The 24,550-nt window shown below is 38.4% G+C and overlaps 1 protein-coding gene across 3 annotated transcripts in view; it reads left to right on the top strand.

Moving 5' to 3' along the window:
* Positions 1-24,550, top strand: part of LGR4 (leucine rich repeat containing G protein-coupled receptor 4) — a 96,925-nt gene that overhangs the window by 68,420 nt on the left and 3,955 nt on the right. Inside the window, exons 3-17 of one of the 3 annotated variants that reach the window (XM_082476599.1) lie at positions 7-78; positions 1,332-1,403; positions 9,377-9,592; positions 10,436-10,507; positions 12,399-12,467; positions 13,363-13,434; positions 13,617-13,688; positions 14,027-14,095; positions 16,073-16,144; positions 17,251-17,316; positions 18,026-18,097; positions 19,765-19,836; positions 20,091-20,216; positions 21,069-21,184; positions 21,440-21,523. In XM_082476599.1, the coding sequence (XP_082332725.1) occupies positions 7-78; positions 1,332-1,403; positions 9,377-9,592; positions 10,436-10,507; positions 12,399-12,467; positions 13,363-13,434; positions 13,617-13,688; positions 14,027-14,095; positions 16,073-16,144; positions 17,251-17,316; positions 18,026-18,097; positions 19,765-19,836; positions 20,091-20,216; positions 21,069-21,184; positions 21,440-21,523 (1,322 nt within the window). The remainder of the gene's footprint in view (positions 1-6; positions 79-1,331; positions 1,404-9,376; positions 9,593-10,435; positions 10,508-12,398; positions 12,468-13,362; positions 13,435-13,616; positions 13,689-14,026; positions 14,096-16,072; positions 16,145-17,250; positions 17,317-18,025; positions 18,098-19,764; positions 19,837-20,090; positions 20,217-21,068; positions 21,185-21,439; positions 21,524-24,550) is intronic. The other 2 variants (XM_082476601.1, XM_082476600.1) reach the window with 2 other exon arrangements.

Below are 24,550 nucleotides of genomic sequence, written 5' to 3'. Positions count from 1 at the left end.
TCCTAGACGACTGGCTGGCAACGACCTTTCTTTTATCCACCCAAAGGCCTTGTCGGGGTTGAAAGAACTCAAAGTTCTGTAAGTAATGCAATTTTAGAGTTTCACAGCTGGCTGTGTATTTTCTTTCTGCGTAGTCAACATGCTCAGAGCTAGGTTAAGCACAGTTTCTTTTAGTTCAGGATTAAAAGATTTAAGGAGTGGCCAATGGGTAGTGTGGGAGGCTAGAGGCTGATTTAGGCAACCTTGGGTCTAGATAACAAAAGTTAACGTCTAAATAACAGGCGCTCTGACCTCTGGTGCATTACAATTGAATGTTAGGCTTTTTGTGTGGCTAATGCATTGAGTCAAAATCGTATTTAAACTTCACTGGTAAGGTTTTGTTTCTACCTCGTTTATAGCTCTAAGAACTTTGCATGAGCTGACCCTAAAGGGAAAAAGGCTTCCAAGATCTCCAAATGTAAAATCATTTTAGAGCTAAAGGGAATTGAGATGCCTATGATTTACAGGGCCTGCGAGAGATCAGGAAATAAATTCCTGGTAGTGGTGAGGAACTGGCACACTGGGGAGCCGGTGAACTGACTGCCGGCCCCACCTCGCCACTGCCTCGCTGGGTGACCATCTGTAAGTCACTAGACCTCTCTGGTTCAGTGAGTTAGACGGGCCCTTTTCCATTCCATTCGGTGGTGATGATTCTTGTCAGGCAGTCATTTCATTAATATGACCAGGAAGGACATTAGGCAAAACTAGTAAAGACTTCATGTTCATTACTGATCTGTACCTCCATTCTCCAGGTCGGAGAGTATTAGATAATTAAAGCTTTATTTCTGCCCTGGCCCTGCATTCACTGGGGACGTGGCCACTGCCCCCTAAGAAGTCAGGGTCTGCTGTTCTCTTGACAAAATTGTCTTTCTCTAATGTACGTGTTTCTGGGCTGTGCTTTATTTCAATTTGAAAAGGCATTAGGGATTCTAGTGGGTTTGCTTGCTATACCTCCCAGTTAACTTGTTATACCTCCCAGTTAACACTAATGGTACCTTGGGTGATGAATATTAATTAGGGTGCCTTAATTCCTGAGAATGAAACAATCCTGGCTGACCCATCAGGTCTGTGTTAGGAGATGGCTTGGGACAGTGGCCTAGGTTTCATTTCTGCCTTTACAACAAATGCCTCTTGCTCTGTGGCAACTCTCTTATCTTGGGTGCTTTCCACCTCGACTCCTCCTCCTTTTTTTGCTATTGGAAAGATTTTTTTGGAAAGAAATGGTTCTAAATTCTTCTAAGAAAAAATGGTCATAATTGCTTCTTATTCACTAACCAAAAATTTCCTTCCAGAACTCTCCAGAACAACCAGTTGAAAACAGTACCCAGTGAAGCCATTCGAGGACTGAGTGCTTTGCAGTCTTTGTAAGTAACTTTTTGGTTTTCTGCATTCTTGAATCATTAGGAGACCACTCTGGCTACTAAGTAGGTAAAGAACTGGAATCCTAGGGAAAGAAGAGATGTATCCTCTCATCTGGGATAAAAATGGGGATGGCTAGTTGCTGTTACTGAAATGTCCATTGAAATATCCTGTCTCCAAGGCTGGGAGAAAGCTACAAGCTTGCATGTAGCAGGTGATTACACCCTCTTTGGATTCAGAGTTATGCGTGTACAGAAGTTCTAGAGTCTTGTGCCATGACGCTCAAGAAACAGCCACAGAGAGGTTTCTGTTTCGGGTGGTAATGATCATCAGAGCAAATTAATCATGGGTCCTCATCTGTGGATGTTGAACACTCACCAGGAGTGCTGACTTAATCGCCTGTGCTGTCTTTTTCTCAGGTTTTTTTTTGAGGAAAGTTTGGTTTGATGTGGAATGTTCAAAATTTCAGCTCTTAAACAGCAAGGTCCTACTGTATAGCACAGGGAACTATGTTCAGTATCCTATAATAAACCATAATGGAAAAGAAAATGAAATATATATATATATGTGTGTGTGTGTGTAAAACTGAATCACTTTGTTGTACACCAGAAACTAACACAACATTGTAAATCAACTATACTTAAATTACAAAAGAGATTTCAGCTCTTGGTTTTTATCATGTTTAGCCACTATTTTCAAAAGCTTTTTTGCATAGCACTTCACTTTATTCTTGTTTGAATTCTTTCCCATATAAACGTATGTATGTGTTAATATGTATATGAACCTGGAGAACGGGGGTCATTGCCTCCATGGTTTAGCTATGCACACCTCACTTTCCCCTAGAGTGGGGGGATCAGGTAAGCAGCAGTAGTATCACAGGAACCATGCAAACCCACAGAAGATTCTAAAGAAACAACCATTTTTATGTTACATAAACAGGTATTTGTTCATGACTAGACTGCGTGTTGTGGACTAGTGTTGTCAGGTCTCCCCATCCCTGGGTTAGAAGATCCAGCTTCTCTGTCTTCAGGGGCTCGGTTTTAGAAAAGGTTGAGAAGCACTGAACTGAAGCATGTGGTTATTGTAATCTTTCACCAAGATTAGGAGAAGCCCTTTGCATATTTATCTGTCAGAATGTTTACGTTGCTCTCAAAGGAAGTTCAGATAAATTCAGATTAATTAGAATTCTGAAACAGGCCTGTCTGGTTTTGCATCCCCACTCTGCCCCTTGTTAGCTGATAGCTGGTTTGGGGCACGTTATTTAAAATTCTCTGTGCAGTAGTTTGCTTATTACCTACCATGTACTTTAATGCATGAAAAGCACTTTTAACAATATCTGACGTAGTAAGTGCTCAATAAACATTTGTAGAATCTATTAATATTAATAATGATGACTGTTTTATCTGTTCTTTCTTTTGATTACTAGATTACTCAATTTGCCTAACTAGGTGAAGGAATCATCTGAAAGTAATGAAAAAGTATTCTTTAAAACAAGCAATTTCATTAGTTTCTTATTCTACTACAGTGATGAACACAAATTTGCATTGCATTCATGTCCTAACACTAAATACAGTGGGACTAGGGCCTAGTTTCTCAAAGTGTGGCACTTGGCCCACCCTCAACAAAATCACTAGGGGGATATTGCTAGAATACAGATTCTTAGGCCATACCCTAGGAGTCATGATACTGTCTCTTTAAAGGTAGGGTCCAAGAAGCTGTATTTTAAAAAATTTCCCCAGATCATCCTCATGGATACAGAAGTTCTGAGAATCACTGAATGAAAAACTGTAATAGTTATCACACTTAGGTGTTTATAATTTTAATTATAAAATTAGGGTATAACCACATCACATATTTGTGTACTAATCTGTCCCATAAATTTTTTTTTATTGCCCTTTGAAATAACTGTAAAGGTGAGCATTTGTAGAGATGCACATGAGCTAGAGAAGACATAGGTGAAAGTGACTGATGGGCTTGTCCCTTCCACTCGCTGATATAAAACCATTTATAACTGCTCCAAAAGCACATCACTGGAAATTGTAAATTATAGATTACCTTTGATTTTAGATTAGATAGTCTGGTAGTTAATGGGCAGTAATATGAAAATGAAAATATGTACTAGTAAAGCATAGCATGTGCTGTAAAGGTTAAACTTTAAAGTGTATCTACTATCATAAAAAGGAGTATCTGGGATATTGGCCATTTAAGTTCTGGTTTCAATATAAGTTTAATTTAAGGTAGATATTTGTTAAGTAGCTCATTTCACCAAATGCCGAGTTATGGAACATAAGGATTCATTATTTGCCATCACTAATTGAATAGGATTCCAAATAGACTATTTCAGGGAATAGGTTGGAATGAGTTCCGTGATTTTGCTGCCTCTGCACCATTTCTAACCTTGGACGGATGTACACAGAAGGAGCCATCTTACCTCCCTTGGATCTGAATTCATTAGACATTTTAAATAGTTCTCTTTTTCTTTTGCTTCTTCAGAATTTGTTTTCTTTCAAAACCTTCATACAGGATTGTTCTTATTTCCCAAGACTTAATGATGAATATAATCATTTTGTCTAGTTGGAAGGCTGAAAAAGAGAAAGCTAAAATCTTTGAACATTAGAAAAATTACCAAGAAAATATACAAATAGATTTTTTTCTAATTTGTGGTCCATAAGTACTCTAAAGTGCACATGGTATTTTTGATCATTTAGATGGGAAAAAAATTTGAGAAATGATAGATACATGTATATGTATAACTGAATCACTTTGCTGTACACCTGAAACTAACACAACAGTGTTAATCAACTGTACTCCAATATAAAATAAAAAGTTTAAAAAAATAAAGTATTTTCACAAAAATCATAGGTTTCTTCCTCTAAAATAATGTTTTAAACAAGCATACTGTGCTCATCACTCACTGAGTGCAGTGCATTGTTTAAATTATCTCCCAAATTGGGATGGGAGGGAGGTAGGGTTAAGGAGAGGAGTCAAACTACTTTTTTAATAAAGGCATTGGGATTTTTTTATATGTATCAGAAATATAAGGAGCTATGTGCCAGGCCTGTTTTATTTAAGAAGGAAATGTTCATGGGTTTGTTAGCATAGTGGGTGCAGTGGTCAAGTTAGATACAATTGAAATTCTGTCCTGGTGTAAAACAGTGTTATCAACACTTGAGTCAGTTTGCAAATCTGATCTTCAGACCTGAATTACATGAAAGATTTCCTTGTGGTTTTGAAATAGTGCTCAGAAGGAGCAAAGTTCATTAGGGCTTGAAATTGACCAGAAGTGGTTTGCTGCAAGTGGGTGACGATGGCTATAAAATCTGAAAGTGAATTGTAGATATTAATAAAAAGCTAACCTAACAACCTTCCACGAAGCCATGAAAATGGCTAAAGCGTTGCCTGAGCAGGATATTAAAATGACATGTCAGAATTTGCTCCAGTAGAATTTTTTTCTTTATAGTTGTTCACACTTATATTGACTATTAAAGGATTTCAAAGACTAAATTTCCTAGGTTTTCTACCGTAACAGAATTAAGTAGTTTGAACTTGAAACTGGTAACAGAATATAATACTATGACATCTACATTATTGGTAAGTGAGGAGTAGAGAGAAAAAGGGAGAGCTTTTGATTACACAGAACAAGTGTTTATGATAACATAGACATTCATCAGTAAATAGCTGCATTTAAAATTGTTATTGTAATTTCGCTTACGGCAAGAGAAAAAAGTATGTGAGTCTCAGTAAGATATAAAACAGGCTTTTGAGAATAGGGAAAAGAAGCACATTTTAAAGACGAAAATAGTAAGGGAATTTAGTTAATACATTGTTAACTGTTTAACAACTCAAGTGCACTTAAAGTAATAGTTATCTCTTGCCAAACGAAGTTGAAATGGTAAAATAACTTAAGCCACATAATCTCTTCACGTTGTGAGATATCTAATGCCATTTACTGCCCCTATTGAAAGAATCAGTTACAGTATTTTGGTTTTTGGTCTGTTAGTTAGGATGCATCTTAATAGTGTAGGTCCTTGGTACAAACCCACGCTTTCTAAGACCATTTCTCTGTGAAACATTGATCTCAGTGTAAGTGCAAACTCATTACATTTATGGGTGTGCCACCAACACCCACATGTGGATTGAGGCATAAGGATTAACCATTTGAGTCACCACAAATCCTTTTTCTCATTAACTTTTTATTTAAGGGTTCCATTTTCCCAGATTTCTTCCTTTTGATCTCTTACGTATGGCTGACTTTACAATTTGGGGAAATTTTTAACAGAGGAAATTGTGTCTGTGCATTTATTGTTGTATTATTATGTTGCATAGAAGGTGGTTTCATTACTATCTTAGCTCAGAACTCACGTGGTTATCTTGCTAAGTTAAGACCACCCCTTTTCTTTGGTGGGGTGTAGCACAGAATTCTGCAGGAGCCTAAATGGTGTATATAATACTGGACTTATGTTAAAAAGGTCTAGAAGGGACTTCTCTGGTGGCACAGTGGTTAAAAGTCCGCCTGCCAATGCAGGGGACACGGGTTCGATCCCTGGTCCGGGAGGATCCCACATGCCGCAGAGCAACTGAGCCCGTGCGCCGCAACTACTGAGCCTGCACTCTAGAGCCCGTGAGCCACGACTACTGAGCCCACGTGCCACAACTACTGAAGGCCGCGTGCCTAGAGCCCGGGCTCTGCAGCAAGAGAAACCACCGCAATGAGAAGCCTGTGCACCACAACGCAGAGTAGCCCCCGCTCGCTGCAACTAGAGAAAGCCTGTGCGCAGCAACGAAGACCCAACACAACCAAGACAGATAGATAGATAGATAAATAAATAAATAAATAAGTCTAGACAACTTTTCTTATTATACTTTTTTGCCACATCTTTTTTTTCTTCCCATTTTATTGAAATATGATTGACATATAGTACTGTATAAGTTTAAGGTGTACAGCATAATGATTTGACTTATGTACATCACGAAATAATTACCACAATAAATTTAGTGAAAATACGTCATCTCATACAGATACTTAAAGAAATAGAAAAAAAAATGTTTTTTCCTTTTGATGAGAGCTCAGGATTTATTCTCTTAACAGCATTTATATGTAACATTCAGCGGTGTTAATTATATCTATCATGTTGTGCATTACATCCCGAGTACATATTCACCTTATCCTGGATGTACATCTTAATGAAACACATATAGAGAGGACTTAATGTCAGTGGAGTGTTGTGTGTGTGTGTGTGTGTGTGTGGGAAGCGCTGCTCATTATTTTGTTGAGTGTGAATGAGCATTATCCTCATTCTTATAACATGAGCAATTTAAACTTTTAAACTGTTGTGACACTGAGAAACTGGGGAGGGATTTCAATTTGTGCTTAAAATACAATCTAAATCCTCACCTGGCCTAATGGGGCTCTGCATCATCTGGTCCCCATTTGCATCCGCATCTGTGTCTCCCTGGACCGTCCACTCTCTTCCTCCTGTGTTCTAGTCACTCGGACCTTCTGGGAGTTGCTGGGACCACACCCAGTTGGTTTCTGCTACTGAGTCTCTGCCCTCACGGTTTCCGTTGCCTCAAACAGTCCTTGCCCAGCTTCGTTTGCCACTTGCTCTGGATCTCAGTTTAATGGCACCTTCTTAGAGATGCTTTTCCTGACCAATACATTGTAAGAAGCTACCCTCCCCCTCAGCCCCTGCTAATCCAGATCTCAGTACCCTGCTTATTTACTTCATAGCACTTTTTAAGCGCTCTGCAATCGTTTTTCAGTCTGTTAATTATATTGTGGGTCCGTCTCCTCATTCCTGTTGTGTTCACCATTTTTACCTTTTGTGCCTAACAAGATGCTCAGTTTACATGTGTTGAATGAATTGCAGATAGATTAGCTACGTGTAGAATTTAATTGCATGATTTAGTTACATTATATGGTTAATTGTATGATTATATTTCAGCTCCACATTATTTATAGAAAATGTCCAGGTGTGTGAATGTGAAATAAATGTCCTTAACTCCCTCTGCCCAACAAAATGTCTGTCTCTCCCTAAGTAGAAGTTCCTTGAGACTGTGAAGCGTGTGCGTGTGTATGTGTGTATGTGTGTGTGCTTGAACACACTGCCATCTACTCGTTAAAGAAAATCTGCTAAGCAGCTCTGTAGCCAGTACTTTGCCAGTCTGTTATATAAAGGATGCCTGTCTCTTCTCAGGGGTAGGTAGGTTCTAGAAAGTACAAGGAATAAACAAACCTAAAACTGTTTGTTTCTAAGTGGATTCTTAAGGCAGCTGCTCAGTTTCTGAATCTCCCCACTTTTTAGTGCTCTTCAAGTTATCCTATCAAACAGAAGACTTCCATCAGATCCTTAACGGGACCAAGGGTCTTTGACCTCGGCCAATCTGCCTCTGGAAAGGAGACTGCATTTGGGGCTGGGGCAGTCAGTTGGGAGCGGGGGCTCAGCACTTGCATGGAGGGGAAAGGGACACTTATGGCAGGATCTGAAGCTGGAGCAGCACAGGGAAACAGGAGGCACAAAAACCACTCTGAAGTCAGAATTTCCTGAACTTGAAGGCTGCCAAAGTTGATTTCTTTAAAAAAATGGGCTGCCGTTTTGACCTTGCAGCTGTTTTCTAGTGTTCCCTAATTTTCACCAAGAGATCCAAGCCTGTGAGATACGGATTTAAATAGTGAGGTTATATCAACAAGGTATTTGCGAAGAAAGTTGTGATTTGCCTGGTGCATACAGTTCCTCATCATATTAATACTAACTTGTCATTTTGGCGAAAGGCAGTTCTTCCAACAATTACGCCTGGTTTTGTCAACACTAACATTTAGGACTTGGTTTCTCAGATTTTCAGATGGGGATTTAATTTTTAAGTATGGGTAATCCTATTAGTAAGGTGTCCTTAATTCCAAAATTTTGGGGAAAATCAAAGAAACTCTAAAGCCACAGTAACGTTGATCGAAGGAGCTGTTTAAGTTTTTCCTCGGGACAGTTTGCCTTTTTCTTAATATCTGTTAATTTTGACAAACTAATTTTTCAAATGTACTTAGGCCTAAGAGAAGAAGAGAGGGTTGCTTTGCCAGTACGTGACACTTATATTTTTAACTTGCCTGGTGGTAATAAGGATTGTTGAGAATCTATTGAAATGGTTTGTTGCTGTAGAAAAAAATTGTAAATATGTTCTTACTCTTTCCCCTTTGGTACCAAGTCAGAATAGCAATTAAATTTAATATCAAGTATTAGTTGTAAAACTGTAAGTAAAATAGATTATTTGGTCAGCTTAGTTTCTTCTTGTTGTTTTTCTATATACATATATATATATTTTAAATAAATTTATTTATTTATCTATTTATTTTTGGCTGTGTTGGGTCTTCGCTGCTGCGGGCAGGCTTTCTCTAGTTGCAGCCAGGGGGAGCTACTCTTCGTTGCGATGTGCGGGCTTCTTATTGTCATGGCTTCTCTTGTTGCAGAGCACGGGCTCTAGAGCGCAGGCTTCAGTAGTCGTGGTGCACGGGCTTAGTTGCTCCGCGGTATGTGGGATCTTCCCGGGCCAGGGATTGAACCCGTGTCCCCTGCATTGGCAGGCGGATTCTTAACCACTGCGCCACCAAGGAAGTCCCTGTTTTTCTATATTTTTGATAAGTACATTCTGAAACATGAAATTCGAGCTTGAGCTTTGAGGGTTTCTTTCTTTCTTTAATATATCATTCTGCCGTACAGTTGTGCTTAGCCAAGGATTCTTGAAGGATTCAGATTTGTACGCATCCCTTTGTTATGAAGGAAGGGAGACAACTGAGTTCCATATGCTGGTCTTGGAAACATTGTTAGATTTTAGGAAAACTTCTAGTGAAATTAAAGAAATAAGGGATGCTGTGTCTTTGATCATTTTTATAACTCCTTTTTTTTTTTGGAACCCTGAGAGTTGTGTGACTTGCCTTGACTCATTCCGCTAGAATCCGTTATTGAAGGTGGTTGTTTTTTTCTGTCAGGCGTCTAGATGCCAACCATATCACCGCAGTGCCTGAGGACAGTTTTGAGGGGCTCACTCAGTTACGGCATCTGTGGCTGGATGACAACAGTTTGACAGAGGTGCCAGTGCATCCCCTCAGCAATCTGCCGACCCTGCAGGCGCTGACCTTGGCTCTCAACAAAATCTCCAGCATCCCGGATTTTGCATTTACTAACCTGTCCAGCCTGGTGGTTCTGTAAGTATCCACCCCTTTTAATACTATATATTTGTGTTAATTTGGGGGCAACAGCACAGTTCTTGTGACAAATTGTTATGAAAGTACCTCACTGAGTATGTTCTTGGAGAGCTGGTGTTTGGGGGATCTGCCTTTTTTACAAAATTACATGTGCTGACTTTTAAAAATACAAAACAGGATAATTTTTTAAAAATTAACGTTCGATGATAACAGTTGAATCTCTCAAAAATAAATGGCCATTTGTAGTCAGGAGAAGAAAGTGGGTCATTCAGCAAACACTGGTACAGCTTTTACTTGTATTCCAGCAACGCATTCAGTGTTAAAAGAGGCAGAATCCTTTTGGAGACGCCCATAGAAAATGAGTTTCAGTGATCTTTCATGTTTTTACTGTCTATTCAAAGAGTATGTGATTTACCGTTGTTTCAAAAACTTGGACATTATAAAGTGGCATTTCTTGTAAAATCTGTTACCGATTCTCACTGATGTAAGCTGACATTTCCCCCACCTCCCCCTAGGAGAACTCATCAAAGTTTCGCTTCATATAATTAAAAGCTCATCAAAACTTTTGTTTGGATATGGGTAAATACTCAAGAATCTTCCATGTGTGCACCCCTTTTCCACTAGAGATATGTTCCTTTTCCACTGGCCTCCTATGTTCAGTGAATCCGAGTCTGTGCAGTGTTTATCAAGAGATATCTACCCAACGCTATTTGTTTTCCATTAGTCAAGTGTTGCAATGTTTAGCTGCACCATTCCTTTAAGCTCTACCAATTTAGACATGTAAAACATTATAATAGTTGCTTCTGGGTGAGGCAAAAGTCATTTTGATGCTTTTTTCCATAGGCATCTTCATAACAATAAAATTAAAAGCCTGGGTCAACGCTGTTTCGATGGACTCGATAACCTGGAGACCTTGTAAGTTTATTCGTATTTTGGATGATCACATTTGGGAAGTTGACAGTGCAATTTTGCATTTCATTGCAGAAAAAGGAAAAAAGCAACGGTCTTAAGTTCAGCTCATTATTAATTTGCTTTAATACATGACTAAAGTCTTGCCTTCAGATAACACAGTCATGAAAACTAATCTAGGTTTCTGGTTAAAAATGGCGCACAAGATTGATATTTCTTACAAAAGGACATGGTAAAACCAGCTCAGTCTGCCAAGCTGTACACCTTTTCAAAAACTTTGGTTTTTGTTAGTATGATAGGCAGTTTTGGAACTTTGGACCTTATAAAATTAATACTGGAAAAGTTGTTTTGTTTCTTTGTTTTCTCCCTCATCTCAGTTGCCTTGCTAATTGTTAACAGTGGGTTTGAATACCATCTCTGCTTTTATATGCTAAATGCGATGAAGGTTTCCATTTTGCTTAGGATACTTTTGTTGTTGTTTCTATTGTTAAAGTGTTTGAGAATTCTGGCTGTTTCAAAACTGTCCGTTGTACCATGATATGAGCAAAAGACATAGTGCAGCTGTGTGTAATCAAAAGTAGGATCTTTATTTTTGTTGTTTTGGTTTGTACTGGTTGCCTTTATTCAGAGACTTATAATATTTGCCATTGTGGTATAGTAAATGATTCAGACAATGTCCCAGTTAGATGGGTGAGTAACATCTGATTGGAATGCTTAGGGTTTATAATAGTTTGTTTAATTGAATTTTTCTGTTAACTGTCAGTCAATGAGAAGACTTAAAATCTTTTAGTACTCTATTAATTCACTTTCCTGTTTAAACCACTAAAAGATAGTAAGCATCAGTGGCTATTTGAAAGTTGAAGCTCTTGAAGAAGATACTGCCAAACCCAGTTCTTCTATTCTAAGTATGTAAATACCAGTGGAACAAAAGACTGGGCGGGTCTTCTGATCCTAAACCTTGTATTATTCCAATGTATTATTCTAATTATATTAAAATTAAACCTTTCCTTCCCAGTTAAATTTTTATTTACCATTTTTTTCTATGTAGAAAAGGAAAACAACATTGGTCTCTAAGGTGCTGGCCTTTTGATTTTATTTACTCTCATTCTGAAATCAATCGCTGATCATATGCTAACATTCTCTTTAGGTTAAAAGAAATTAAAGTTTAAATACACTCAGAGGGACTTCCCTGACTGTCCAGTGGTTAAGACTCCGTGCTTCCAGTGCAAGGGATGAGGGTTCGATACCTGGTTGGGGAACTAAGATCCCACATGCCTTGTGGCATGGCCAAAAAATAAATAAATAAAATAAAATACACTCAGAATTAAGACTTTTAAAAGTACAGATCACTATGGCTTTTCTCTCTCCTAATTAATGGAACTTTTTCAACAATTTGTAACCTACTTGAGGACCATAGTTGTATGAAACCGTCCTGGTCCTTCTCCTTATTCATACTTAGGTCATCCTGCTGATGTTAGGGCTGAGGTCAGCTGCCCTCATACCAGAATTTCAGGAAGCCACTCTAAACCTAAAATAGAAACCTCAGTTTCAGGCTATTGTCATTTACAAATGATAGTCAGTAAATTCTATTTTATGGACAACTGCCATTCAGGTGATTTGTTTATTTAAAGCACCAGTAATATGTGATTCTGAGAATTCTTTGCACTTTTAAAGTTGTTGACTTAAAACATCATAGAAGAATTAAGATTCTTTTTTCTATTCAGTAATCTAAGAAAAGGTGTAAATTTAATTAAATGGACTGGCAATTGGTTGTCAAAGAAAGATTACCATCCAGAGGATGTGATTTAAAAATTAAAAAAAAAAAATTTGTACCAAAATATCTATAAATTGTGACCATCCTTCAATATTCTTACGTATTTTTCCAATTTTTTTCTAGGGACTTGAACTATAATAATTTGGGGGAATTTCCTCAGGCTATTAAAGCCCTTCCCAGCCTAAAAGAGCTGTGAGTATTGCTTTGCTCTATCTGTGCCTTAATATCCCTAGAACTCACCATTCAATGTTCCAACAGTGAGATTTTAGAACATCTTTGTTCCATTACATGTATCATAATACACACACACACACACACACGATCATACAGATTGGATTATGTTGGCTAGCACTGACAATTTTGAGCATAGATTACTGTATAGGGCTGGATTCCAGTGAAACAAGCCATAAGGTATGGTCTCTGCTTTGTAGGAGCTGTGGTCTTAGTCCCACCGGGGAGGCTGACCATGTAAGACAGACAGAGAGCAATTTCTAGGTGGAAATAAGTGCTGAATGGATAGGATAAATAAATCATTCCAGAAAAAGACCTCATTGAGGCTTGGGGTCATTGGAAAAGACATCACCAAAGAGAAGGAATTTGACTGGACTTGAAAGGATGGAAATATTTAGATAAATGAAAGAGATGAGGGAGCATTTTAGATGTTGGATTTGTCAAGGTCAGAGATAAGAATGCACATGGCATAACAGAGATCGTGTGTCATGAATTGATAGCTAATATTCTGAGATGCATTGCTTAAAAACTAAATGCAGGTGAAAGTGAGAGAGATTTTGGGGTTAGAATACCTATGATTTTTGCAGTCTAAAGTTCTTTGAGGATGAAGCAAGCTAAATGTATATAAGGGACCTGGCAGTGGTAGTAGGTTAAGCAGTGGGTTTAAAAAGAATTAGGTATGGTCCTGAAAAAGATGAGATGGAATTAAAAATTCAGTTTCCCCACATTTTTGAAATTTTCATGTAGTTGTTATCAGTTATATTTTACATCCTACTGAACAGTAGTAGATATTCAGGTTTTAACTTATTTCACAAGGGGATAAGCATTTCAAAATATTTTTCTTCTATCTTTGTAGGTTATTTCACAGTAATTCTATTTCTGTTATTCCTGATGGAGCATTTGATGGTAATCCACTCTTAAGAACTATGTAAGTAGTTTTGAAATTTTTTTTTAATATGTAATCATGTAAAGCAATGTCTGTACAATGCCAAACATCTGGATAAAGAATGAAAATTCAGGCTGTTAGATATATGAGCTTTGTGAACATAGATTTAGTGTTGGAGTGCTTGTGAACATATGAAAACTTTGCTTTTTTGGCTATTTTTACAGACATTTGTATGATAATCCTCTGTCTTTTGTGGGGAACTCAGCATTTCACAATTTATCTGATCTGCATTCCTTGTAAGTATTATAGAAATTTAAAAACAAACCTGAATATTTACACAGTTGCTTTAATGGAAAACTAGAATTTATCATTGTAGCTCCAGAAAACAGAATCTTTTATTTTATTTTTCTTGGGTGGAAATCCAAAAGACAATTTTGAAAATTTATGATGGCTCTTATTTATGTGAACGCTTGGTCAAAATTATCACACTTTCAGGTCCAATCAAGAGATGAAACTAATCTTCTTTTTAGGTATAATGGTACTGTAATTGTAAGCTGTTTAACAAATAAAATGAAAATATTATCTATGAAAATTTTTTATTTTAAATTACTTTTTATCTCCCAATTTCTTAAAGAGTCATTCGTGGTGCAAGCATGGTACAGCGGTTCCCCAATCTGACTGGAACTGTCCATCTGGAGAGTCTGTAAGTGTGGCCCTTTGAAGAAGGGCTGTGTAAAGATAACACCACACTGGCCTGCTAATAGGTTGCCAGGGCTTTTTGGTGATGATGATGAGTTAATGTTGATTTCTACAATCTTGGTTTGTGAATATCATGCGTAGAGATGGGTATATTGGGTTTGGAGTCAGTCAACTCAGAGTATATAGCCTAGTATGTGAGAGGTAAGTTCTGAAAAGGTCACTGAAAATATAAGGCAGTAAGTAAGTATCAAATGAGAAGCAGTGCTTTAGGAGTTCAGAAGTGGAGCAATCGATGTAGACTATCAGAAAAGGCTTTATGGAAGAGGTGAAATGTTTCAAAATTGGATACTGTCAGGTTTCCCAGACCTGGTCTTTTATTTAGAAAGGCAGGATTTAGTAAAACCGGGAACACTGAAAATATACTCAGGTATGGCATACAGATGATCAAATATAGCTAAAATTGAATGTTTATAATCAAATGGGGAATGATGTGGAGAAATCTGGAAAATTGTTGGGCTTGTAATTTTAAAATGACAAACCTTGAGTATTGAACATTTGGTTATGGTAAAGCTTCTCAGTGGGTGGTCTGTGAATGGGTTGCAGGTGCATCTAAGATCTTGATGACCTCAGCCCTCCAGAAGCCACGTGGGGCCTGACGTGGTTAGGGTCTCTGCCACAAGGAGCCTTACCACAGGGTACTGCAGAAGTTACAACGTTCATGTATGCCAAGATGTAAGAAAAGTTGGGAAGCATTGAGCTAAGGAGTTTAAACTCGACTCTTACGGCAGTTTGGAGGTGTTGAAAATGTTGGAGGAGGAGGCGTGAGGAGGGTAAGAAGAGAGAGACTAGAGGTAGAATGGTGAGGAGGCCATGGGAATACTCCACTTGGCTAAATGAACACATTTAACCATGCGAGTTCTGTGTCTTCAATCCATCACTGGAGCTCCTCCGTGTGGCCTGAGATTCCTCTACCCCTCTCTGCATCATTTCATCCTTGATCTGCATAGTAGCAGTAAAAATGGAGAGGGTCAGATGCTGAGACCTACAGAAGAAGAAAGAACAGGAACTGGTGATTGACTGCAGATGGGGAGGTAGAAAGGGAGGGGATTGCTGGGCTGCACCCCTCAGGTCTACAAGACCTGCACTTGTCCAGCTTCAAGACCGAAGAAAGAGCCCAGAGTCAGTAACAGAGACAGCAGTGGTTTAATGGATGGGGGAACTTACATGTATGAGGCAAGGTCCTGAAGCAACACTCCGCTGGCACACAGCAGGCAGGACATGGCGGCAGTCTTCGCTCCTGGGGCGGGGGGTGGGGAAGGGGAGATTGCCAGTTATAGGAATTGACATCAGGTTGGCTCATTAGTTACCAGGGAAACCAGCAGAGGGGCATGCCCCTAACCACCCTTTGATAAGAACTATCACTAGCTGGGGTCTGGGGCAAGGAATGCCAGTCATGTGAGTAGGGTGTAGGTAAAGCAGGTCCTGGTCAGGCAGGGGCTATACAGAGAGCAAGAGAACAGCCATCTTGAGTGGCCTGATCATACAGGGATTAAAAGAAAATTTCAGAACATTGAGTCAGGTTGATTGAAAGAAAAGATAGAAACATGGTTTGGGGGGGCAGGATGCTATCCTGGTTTCAGATGTTTTGGGTGTGAGGGGGTGACAGAACTTGCAGGTGACTGTGGTCAGGTTGTGACTATGGATTCATTTTTTTCTGTTGGTCCACATGAGAACTCAGGCTTATCACCTGGACAATATTAACTTCTCGTGTCACAAGCTCTTCTGCGTTACTATGAAAATAATATGGGTATCGAGGGTTCATTCTTCTTCCCACGTGCCTTACTTTAGGGAGTAGTTAGGCAGTGGGATACATAGACTCCAGTCCATATGCAAGTATGTGAACATGTATTTTTCTATATGAGAACAGCATTTTGTTTACCATCTCAACTTGAATCATTTCTTAGACCATGTTTTTCCATAGGACCTTGACCGGTACAAAGATAAGCAGCATATCCAGTAATTTGTGCCAAGAACAAAAGATGCTTAGGACTTTGTAAGTTGGATTCTTCTTCCCTTCTCCTGCCTTTCTTTGTTTTATGTACTTCACACATGTTGAGTTTTATTTTTAATGAACTCTTTTCATTAGGTGACATTAAGGTATAATTATTTCTTATTGGTTCCCTTCATGGAAATGAGCAGGAATTTTAGTATCCCCCTGGGTAGGTAATGTTTATCTGAATTTGATTTTACAGCTATGTGTATATCGCACATCTTGTGACTTTACTTTGAACAAAGTAAAACCAAACTAGGCTCTTCCTTGATTTCTTTTTTCATCCTGACTCCTCACCCTTATTCTAGTTGCCCCAGGGGAGTTAGCTCTCTGTATGCTGCTCTTTCATCCATAACCCAAGTGAGAGCCCCAATCTTTTCTTGGATCAGGAACCAATTAAGCATGGAGCTTTCCAAAATCTCCAAGCTGCCCTGGAAATTAAAAGTAAATAAAGGATGTAAAATTGTCACAAGAACAAACAATTAAGTTACTAAGTTGTTAACAGTATTCCGTGGCAAGAGATAGTAACAAAATAAATGACTGACTGATCAAGCAAGTAATTAAATGGTGTCATGGAGTATCAAACACAATGATAACATTGAGGAAACACTGCATGGGATTAACAGAGTTAACTAGTCCCAATTTTTTATTTACTATAAATATTTTTTAAAATGTGATTACATATAACACTCCTCTTACAGCTTTTAAATTCAATAACAACATAGAAATTATTTATGGTATAAATGATATTATAAAAATATAAATTAAAAAACTCATAACTCTACCATTTGGACATAATTTTTATATATTTTCTGCACTGTATTTTCCATATTTATTGTATATTCTTAATGTTTTAAAATATATTTTATATTGTCTATACCCAACATTATGTACTTGAAGTTTGCCAGTCTTAAGCCTGTTCTGTCACTGAGGTAGGTGCTCTAGAAAGCTTATGAGTCTTAGGTAAAAAAAAAAAAAGTTGCTTTTCTTGTTCAGCCGTATCTCTTTATTACAGATCTTAGCACTGCTTTCAATGCTTCTGAGTACAGCTTTCATAATGTAGTATTCTGATAAGATAAAATTAATTTGTTAATTTCCATTATTTTAAGGGACTTATCTTATAACGATATAAAAGACCTTCCCAGCTTTAATGGTTGCCATGCTCTGGAAGAAATGTAAGTTGGTCTTTGACTTACTCTTTTTGCTATGGTCTATGGTTAATTCATTGAGCCTTTCCTATTGTAAATAAATGGCTTTCATATTAAGATCTTAGAAATTCACATAATCAGATGTTCCTATGAATAAATATCCAATGGTACCAAGTGTGTTCATGCGACCAGCATTTATTTGGCACCTGTCAGGCATTCTATGAGATGGTATGGGAGGAGGGCGGTGTATATGAAAAACCAACCAAACAAAAAACTGGTCCAGATGTGGATATCTACAGTGTAGCTATAAAGGACAGCTCTGGTGGGAGTTGACTGAGAGGTCAGGAAAGGGAGGAACTTATACTCCCACGTTTTATCTCCTCCTTCCTCTGACCTTCCTTCTGTGGTACTTGGTATGGTTGCATTGTCTTGGGTCCTTTCTCACTATGTTGTCTTCCTGCTCTCACGCCTGTGTGGAATTGGTGAAGAATTTAGATAGTGTACCTTAACTCTCAGTGTAATTTTGGATGAAATACCAATTAGTCTAGCCCTTTCATCTTCTAGACGAGGAAACAACAGTTTGTTTTACTTTCAACAAGATCAATTAATGTTACTCATGAATGAATGTTTAAACTTAGAAAAAGTTTAATTAAGAAATGTTATTTTTCAAAATAGAAAATATTTTCTCTCTTTTTTTCTCTCTTTCTTTCATCTTTAATTCTTATTCTTTTTTTAGTTCTTTGCAACGTAATCAGATCCACCAAATAAAGGAAGATACTTTTCAAGGCCTGACATCCCTAAGGATTCTGTAAGTTCCTCTGTGATTATTAAAGACAAATAAAATTTTTGTTAAACTGTAAATTAATGTATCCTTATAATTCCCATGTTAGTAGATATACTTAAATATAGGATTTATTATGCATGAATATTGTTTTTCAAACTTTACCACATGGTACTTCATAAATAATTTCCTTTCAGCATTTTTTCACCTTAGCTAATTTATGAGATTGCCCATTTGTGAGTGAAAAAGTATAATGTGTATAGCTTGAGAAACGCATCTTGTGTGTTTTCAAGTCATAATAATGAAGTTTGCCAGTTCGTTAGGGGCTGGGTGGGCAAACTATAGCCTGTGGGTCAGATCCAGCGTGCCTCCTGTTTCTGTAAATTAAGTTTTATTAGAACACAGCCCTGCCTATTTGTTTAAGAATTGCCTAAAGCTGCTTTCACCATACTACGGCATAGTCAAATAGTTGCAGTAGAGACCGTGTGACCCCCAGAGGTGAAGGATATTTACTATCTGGCCCTCTACAGAAAAAGTTTGCTGACCCCTGCACTGGGGTACCTATCATGGCAAACACAGCTAATATGCAGTAGAAGCACTCATTTAAAAAGTGATTTGTATTTGAGTGCATATTTGTGCCCGGTACTCTATTAAGCACTTGGGAATACAGAGATGACTAAGACAAACCATGTCTCGGCCTTCCTGCAGTGCACAAGACGCAATACACTAAATAGGGAACAATTTTTTTTTAATACAGAAAAGAATTTGAAACATTGGCAGTGAAGTGAAATTACATATACTAAAATCATGTTTTCCAGTAGATCCCCATTAAGAAATTAAACATGCGTCTACTAGAAAAATACTTTATTGGTAGTTGGGTTGCTGGACCTCTCCTTGTTGCTAACAGGCTTCCTGTGGGTCTGGGCAGTAGTGGGGAAGGGGACTGGCTCCCAGCTGCCATCACTTCTAGAGCGCTGATAAGTGACAACAATGAAAAGCTAGCTGGCCTTTTCATGATTTGGAACCAAGTCTGTCGAATTTTCCTGTTATCCAGGAGATGTGTCATGGAATGAATTTAACCTATCTTTAAATTTCCATTAAGGCTCCGTGTAAGTGTGGTTGCAGATTATTTCTCTGTTTTATTAATTCTGTAATATCAGAATTCCTCAGGGTGTGTTCCTGAATATAGTATATGGCTCTGGTGTTGATACGGTTTTTATTTCCTGCTTGGCGAAAGAATGATATCTGAAGCCCTTCTGGAATGCTCTTGTTTGCATATTGATTATTTGTCTTCCCTCACGACCTTATCACTAACCTTTGAGAAGGCAAATAACCTGAAGCCTGTTTTTATTTTCAGCTTTGTCAGGAGCTGTGCTTTTCCTCACCTAGTTAATAGTACCAGAAGTTATATCATATCATTTATATTTTTGAACTAGTATCAGAATGATAAGGTGGAGAAAATTCACAACTGTTTGAAACAGATGCCAGCTAGAATTACTGCTCCCTGGAACACGTTCCAAGAAATATTTGGCTGTGAAGGGAAGGACTTTAACATAAACATTAAAAATGTTGTTGAACAAGATTGAAGATCTTTGTTATCTTATCAGGGATATTGTGACTACAGCAGATTCTAAAGTGTAGTCTGCATTTGGAATGTATTTCAAAAGAGTAACAATTGATTTTTATAATTGCAGAGATCTGAGTAGAAACCTGATCCATGAAATTCACGACAGAGCTTTTGCCAAGCTTGGGTCAATAACCAACCTGTAAGTTCCATGCAGCAATATCGTGAAAGTAGTGACCAGTCTGCAGAAACTTGTGTTTCAGCATTGTCCTACCCAAATCATTTTCTCTTTTTAGTGTTCCCTTGTACAAATGCTAACCTGCTATGATGTAGTGGCAGCTTCTGAAATGGTTTTCGCACACCTAAACTTCCTCTTAGAGCTCTGATACTTGTGATGTTAACGCATGTACAGATTTGTGTCTTAGGAGTTAATTTGAAGTCTTATTCACATTTTAGAGATATAAGTTTCAATGAATTAACTTCATTTCCAACGGAAGGCCTAAATGGACTAAATCAACTGAAACTTGTGGGCAACTTCAAGCTGAAAGAAGCCTTAGCAGCAAAAGACTTTGTTAATCTCAGGTGTGTTTTTGCTTATTTTTCTTTTTTGTGGAAGTTTTGGTAAGGCTCCAGATTATAGAGTGTCCTGGGGTTTTTTTTTTTTTTTTTTTTTGCTGTGGTTCCCAGATTTTCTGGGAACCTGTCATTTAAGAGTATTTTCAACCTCAGTCCTCACAAACTTGGAAAAAAATAGAACATGAGCATTAGTCCATAGTTGTTGAGAACAAGAATTGCAGACCATGTTGCTGTCAAAGAGAGAATCTAGCCCTTCATCAGAATGGTTTTGTATATAGTGGGATTTGTCATTTGCAACAAGATGGCAGAAAGCACATGTGAACCTACAGAAAATTGATACAATGTGATAATACTTCACAGAGACATTAGAGTTAGAGAGGGGACCTCACTAGATATAGTAGAGAGGGGACCTCACTAGATATAGCAGAGAGAGGGTTTGGGAATATTATTATGGGAGAAGCGAATAAATATTTTCATTATACTTATATGAACAAAGTGAATTCATTTAATGTTGTAAAGTCACAAATGACCTGGGACATTAATTTTAAATGAAACTACCAGTTTCATATGATAAATTGGGTGTGGTTAATTCATTTATAAAAGGAGTCTGATAAGATTTCACTTTAAATTGCAGTATTGCTATTAAATTTTAAAGATGGCTTGATTCAGATTGTTTTTAAAAGCATACCTTATATAAATGGAGAAACTCATGGTGTCATCTGATACCAGAGCTTTTTAACAGATGAGGAAACTAAGTCCAGAGAGGATAATGACCAGCTTAAAGTATTTACTTTTTACAGAACAAAAGCATGTCTGTGAAGTTGGTATTTCAGTATAGATTTTGCCATTTTTTTCCAGGTCTTTATCTGTACCATATGCTTATCAGTGCTGTGCATTTTGGGGTTGTGACTCTTATGCACATTCAAACACAGAAGATAACAGCCTCCAAGATCACAGTGTGGCAAAGGATAAAGGCAAGTGCATGAACTTTTGAAAATAGAACACAGCATTAATCAAAGTCTCTGTTATTGTAATCAGTTTGCAAAGGATCAATGTGAAATCTGTGGAGAAAAATGGCTTCTGTGTACTGTGTTCCTGACATCTTTAATATGTTATTAAGCCTGGTGCAAGCTGAACTTACATCATGTACAAGAGAGAAGACTGCAGGAAAAGATGGGTCTTTTGAACTGCCTGAACCTTGAATTAAACAGTTTGTGTTATATATTCAGGTCCCACTGACCTAGCAGTTGTCACCAGCAGTGCTGAAAATGAGGAGCACAGTCAAATCATTATCCACTGTACACCCTCGACAGGTAAGCCCAACACATTGGACTGCAGTTTCTCGCTTTAAACAAACATTAGGCAAATATACCTAAAACTTCCAGGGAGAGATGTGGTTTCTGTAACAGGAGTGCAACTCGATGGTTTCATAAGGCCTGACTCAACGTGTGGTCTGTATGCAAGGAGCTTAGGCATCTCTTGCAGAATCTCAGGCCCAGACCCACTGACTCAGAATCTTTGTGTTAACGAGCTCCCCAGACGAGAGTTAGGCACGTTAAGGATGGGGAGGCTCTTTCTTCATGCAACTTTTACCCTAGGTCTAGTTCTAGAGGTTACTGTTCTGTAAGGATTTTTAGTGTTACCCTTTTTTTTGGTAATGAAACCTTGCCATTACTTTTTTAAAAATTATTTATTTATTGGGCTTCCCTGGTGGCGCAGTGGTTGAGAATCTGCCTGCCAATGCAGGGGACACGGGTTCGAGCCCTGGTCTGGGAAGATCCCACATGCCGCGGAGCAACTAGGCCCGTGAGACACAACTACTGAGCCTGCGCGTCTGGAGCCTGTGCTCCGCAACAAGAGAGGCCGCGATAGTGAGAGGCCTGCGTACCGTGATGAAGAGTGGCCCCCGCTCGCCACAACTAGAGCAAGCCCGCGCGCAGCAACGAAGACCCAACGCAGCCAAAAATAAATAAATAAATTTATTTATTTATTTATTTTTGGCTGCGTTGGGTCTTCGTTGCTGCGCGCGGGCTTGCTCTAGTTGTGGCGAGCGGGTTGCCATTATTTTTCTTTCTGTTTTATTTCGTTGAACTTCAGTGGACTTGGGAAAGTTATTAAATTGACACCACATATTTGGTCAGGCCTGTATTCTGCCTAATCTATCAAAGAAGATGGATTTAGAATTTTACTGTTAAAGAAAAATTTACATAATGGCTAAATTGTGTACTATGAAGTAGATTCCTCTTTAATATGGTCACACAGGATGATCTGGACATTAATTTTATAACTCAGAATCATAAATATTATGGATTCTTTAATGATTACTACTGAATTGTGAGCTTCTTCAGAGGCTGTGTATGTGTTCTTTTAATACTTAGCACAGTGCCTGGTGCAGAGAATAATCTTAAAGTGATCAGCTGAGTGAATGGGATTAACAAGAATCATTTATGTCTATGCAGTTCTTTAGTTTCTGTATTGATTGGTAGGAGTTAAGGGGTCACTTGCCCTGCTGGGGTTCTTGTGTTGGAGAATGTACATAAGGAAGGGAACGTCTTTTTTTTTTTTTTAATTTTTATTGATTGATTGATTGATTGATTGATTGCTGTGTTGGATCTTCGTTTCTGTGTGAGGGCTTTCTCCAGTTGTGGCAAGCGCGGGCCACTCTTCATCGCAGTGCGCGGGCCTCTCACTATCGCGGCCTCTCTTGTTGCGGAGCACAGGCTCCAGATGCGCAGGCTCAGAAATTGTGGCTCACGGGCCCATTTGCTCCGCATCATGTGGGATCCTCCCGGACCAGGGCTCGAACCCGTGTCCCCTGCATTGGCAGGCAGACTCTCAACCACTGCGCCACCAGGGAAGCCTGGAACGTCTTTATTAAAGGGGAGTCTAAACTTGAATATGCAGAGATTCCATTTCTTCCACACTGATTTTACACCTTGGGGGTCAACCAGGAGGAGAGTTGGTCTGAGCTCATCTCCCCAGGTGGCAATAGGAGTGAAGTGCAGGTCTGCTTCCTCCACTCCGCTCACTTGTAGTATGTAGTAGCACAGAGACAGCCATGTGCTGACACAGAAGCAGGAAGTGGAGGAGAGCAGGAACCTTCTTTTAAAACTGGAGGAAGCAGCACGTTTCCAAAGACAGACTGGGTGGAGCCGGCTTCCCAGGCTTTTGAGGGAAAGTAATTCCACCCACTAATCAGACACTTTCCAAAGGGTGTCCTGTTCTCCCAGGTCGGATTAGCTACTCCTAGTTCCTTGCAGAAGGTGGAGTTCAGATACAGAGATAAAGGTGAAAGGTTCCTCTTAACACTTCCCTGAGGGGGGAATAAAAAAATTAATTAGAAAAAAATTTTTTTTTAAGTTTCTTGAGTCAGATCGATACAAATGGTGCAGAGCTGGCTTGTTAGGTCTGTGATTATCTCAATGATTAAGTTGCTTTACGGGATGTGTCAAACTTCAGGACAATCCAGAAACATAAATTAGAACGTGTCTTTTGGGCAATTGCAGTACATAGTTTTCTTATGCTCTGTAGACAAAATTTTGTTTTTCTTCACTAACTTTTATTTTTTTAATATTATTATTATTTTTTTACCATCTGTATTGGAGTATAATTGCTTTACAAATGGTGTGTTAGTTTCTGCTGTATAACAAAGTGAATCAGCTATACATAAACATATATCCCCATATCTCCTCCCTCTTGCGTCTCCCTCCCACCCTCCCTATCCCACCCCTCTAGGTGGACACAAAGCACCGAGCTGATCTCCCTGTTTTCACTAACTTTTAAATAAAACAGTTGTCATTTGGGACATAACTAGCATGCCAGTCAGTTGCTAGAACATACAACTCAGCTACTAAATTAGTTCTTGCAATCCTAGTTTGTTATGCAGGGTTTTATTGGACATAGTTTTACATTACTAGTTAACATTGGTGTGATTTGGCTCTTATACTGTCTGAATGACCTCTGTCAAGTCAACCAAACACTTTGAAATCTCAGTTTCTCTGGATGAAAAATGGGGATAATTATACCTATCTTAACCTGCTTCATCAGATTGCTTTTGAAAGCTATAAGAAATGTGTAAAAAATATATGTATTATACATACATATAATATATAATTAGTATAAAGTATATTAGGAACTAGGAAGGAAGAAGAAAAGGACCTGACATTTACTGAAGTCCAACTATGTACCCAGTAGCCCGCTTAAGTACCTTGTGTATGCAATTTTACTTAAGCTACACAACGCTGTGAAATAGGTGTTATTATCCACAAGTGAGAAAATGAAATTCTTAGAGGTTTAAGTTGCCCTCTCAAGTAAGAGCAGCAAGTTATGAACCCTAAACT

The sequence above is a fragment of the Balaenoptera physalus genome (assembly GCF_965194825.1).
Source record: "Balaenoptera physalus genome assembly, chromosome: 10".
NCBI classification, from domain to species: domain Eukaryota; kingdom Metazoa; phylum Chordata; class Mammalia; order Artiodactyla; family Balaenopteridae; genus Balaenoptera; species Balaenoptera physalus.
This window is presented reverse-complemented; position numbering and strand designations above follow the sequence as displayed.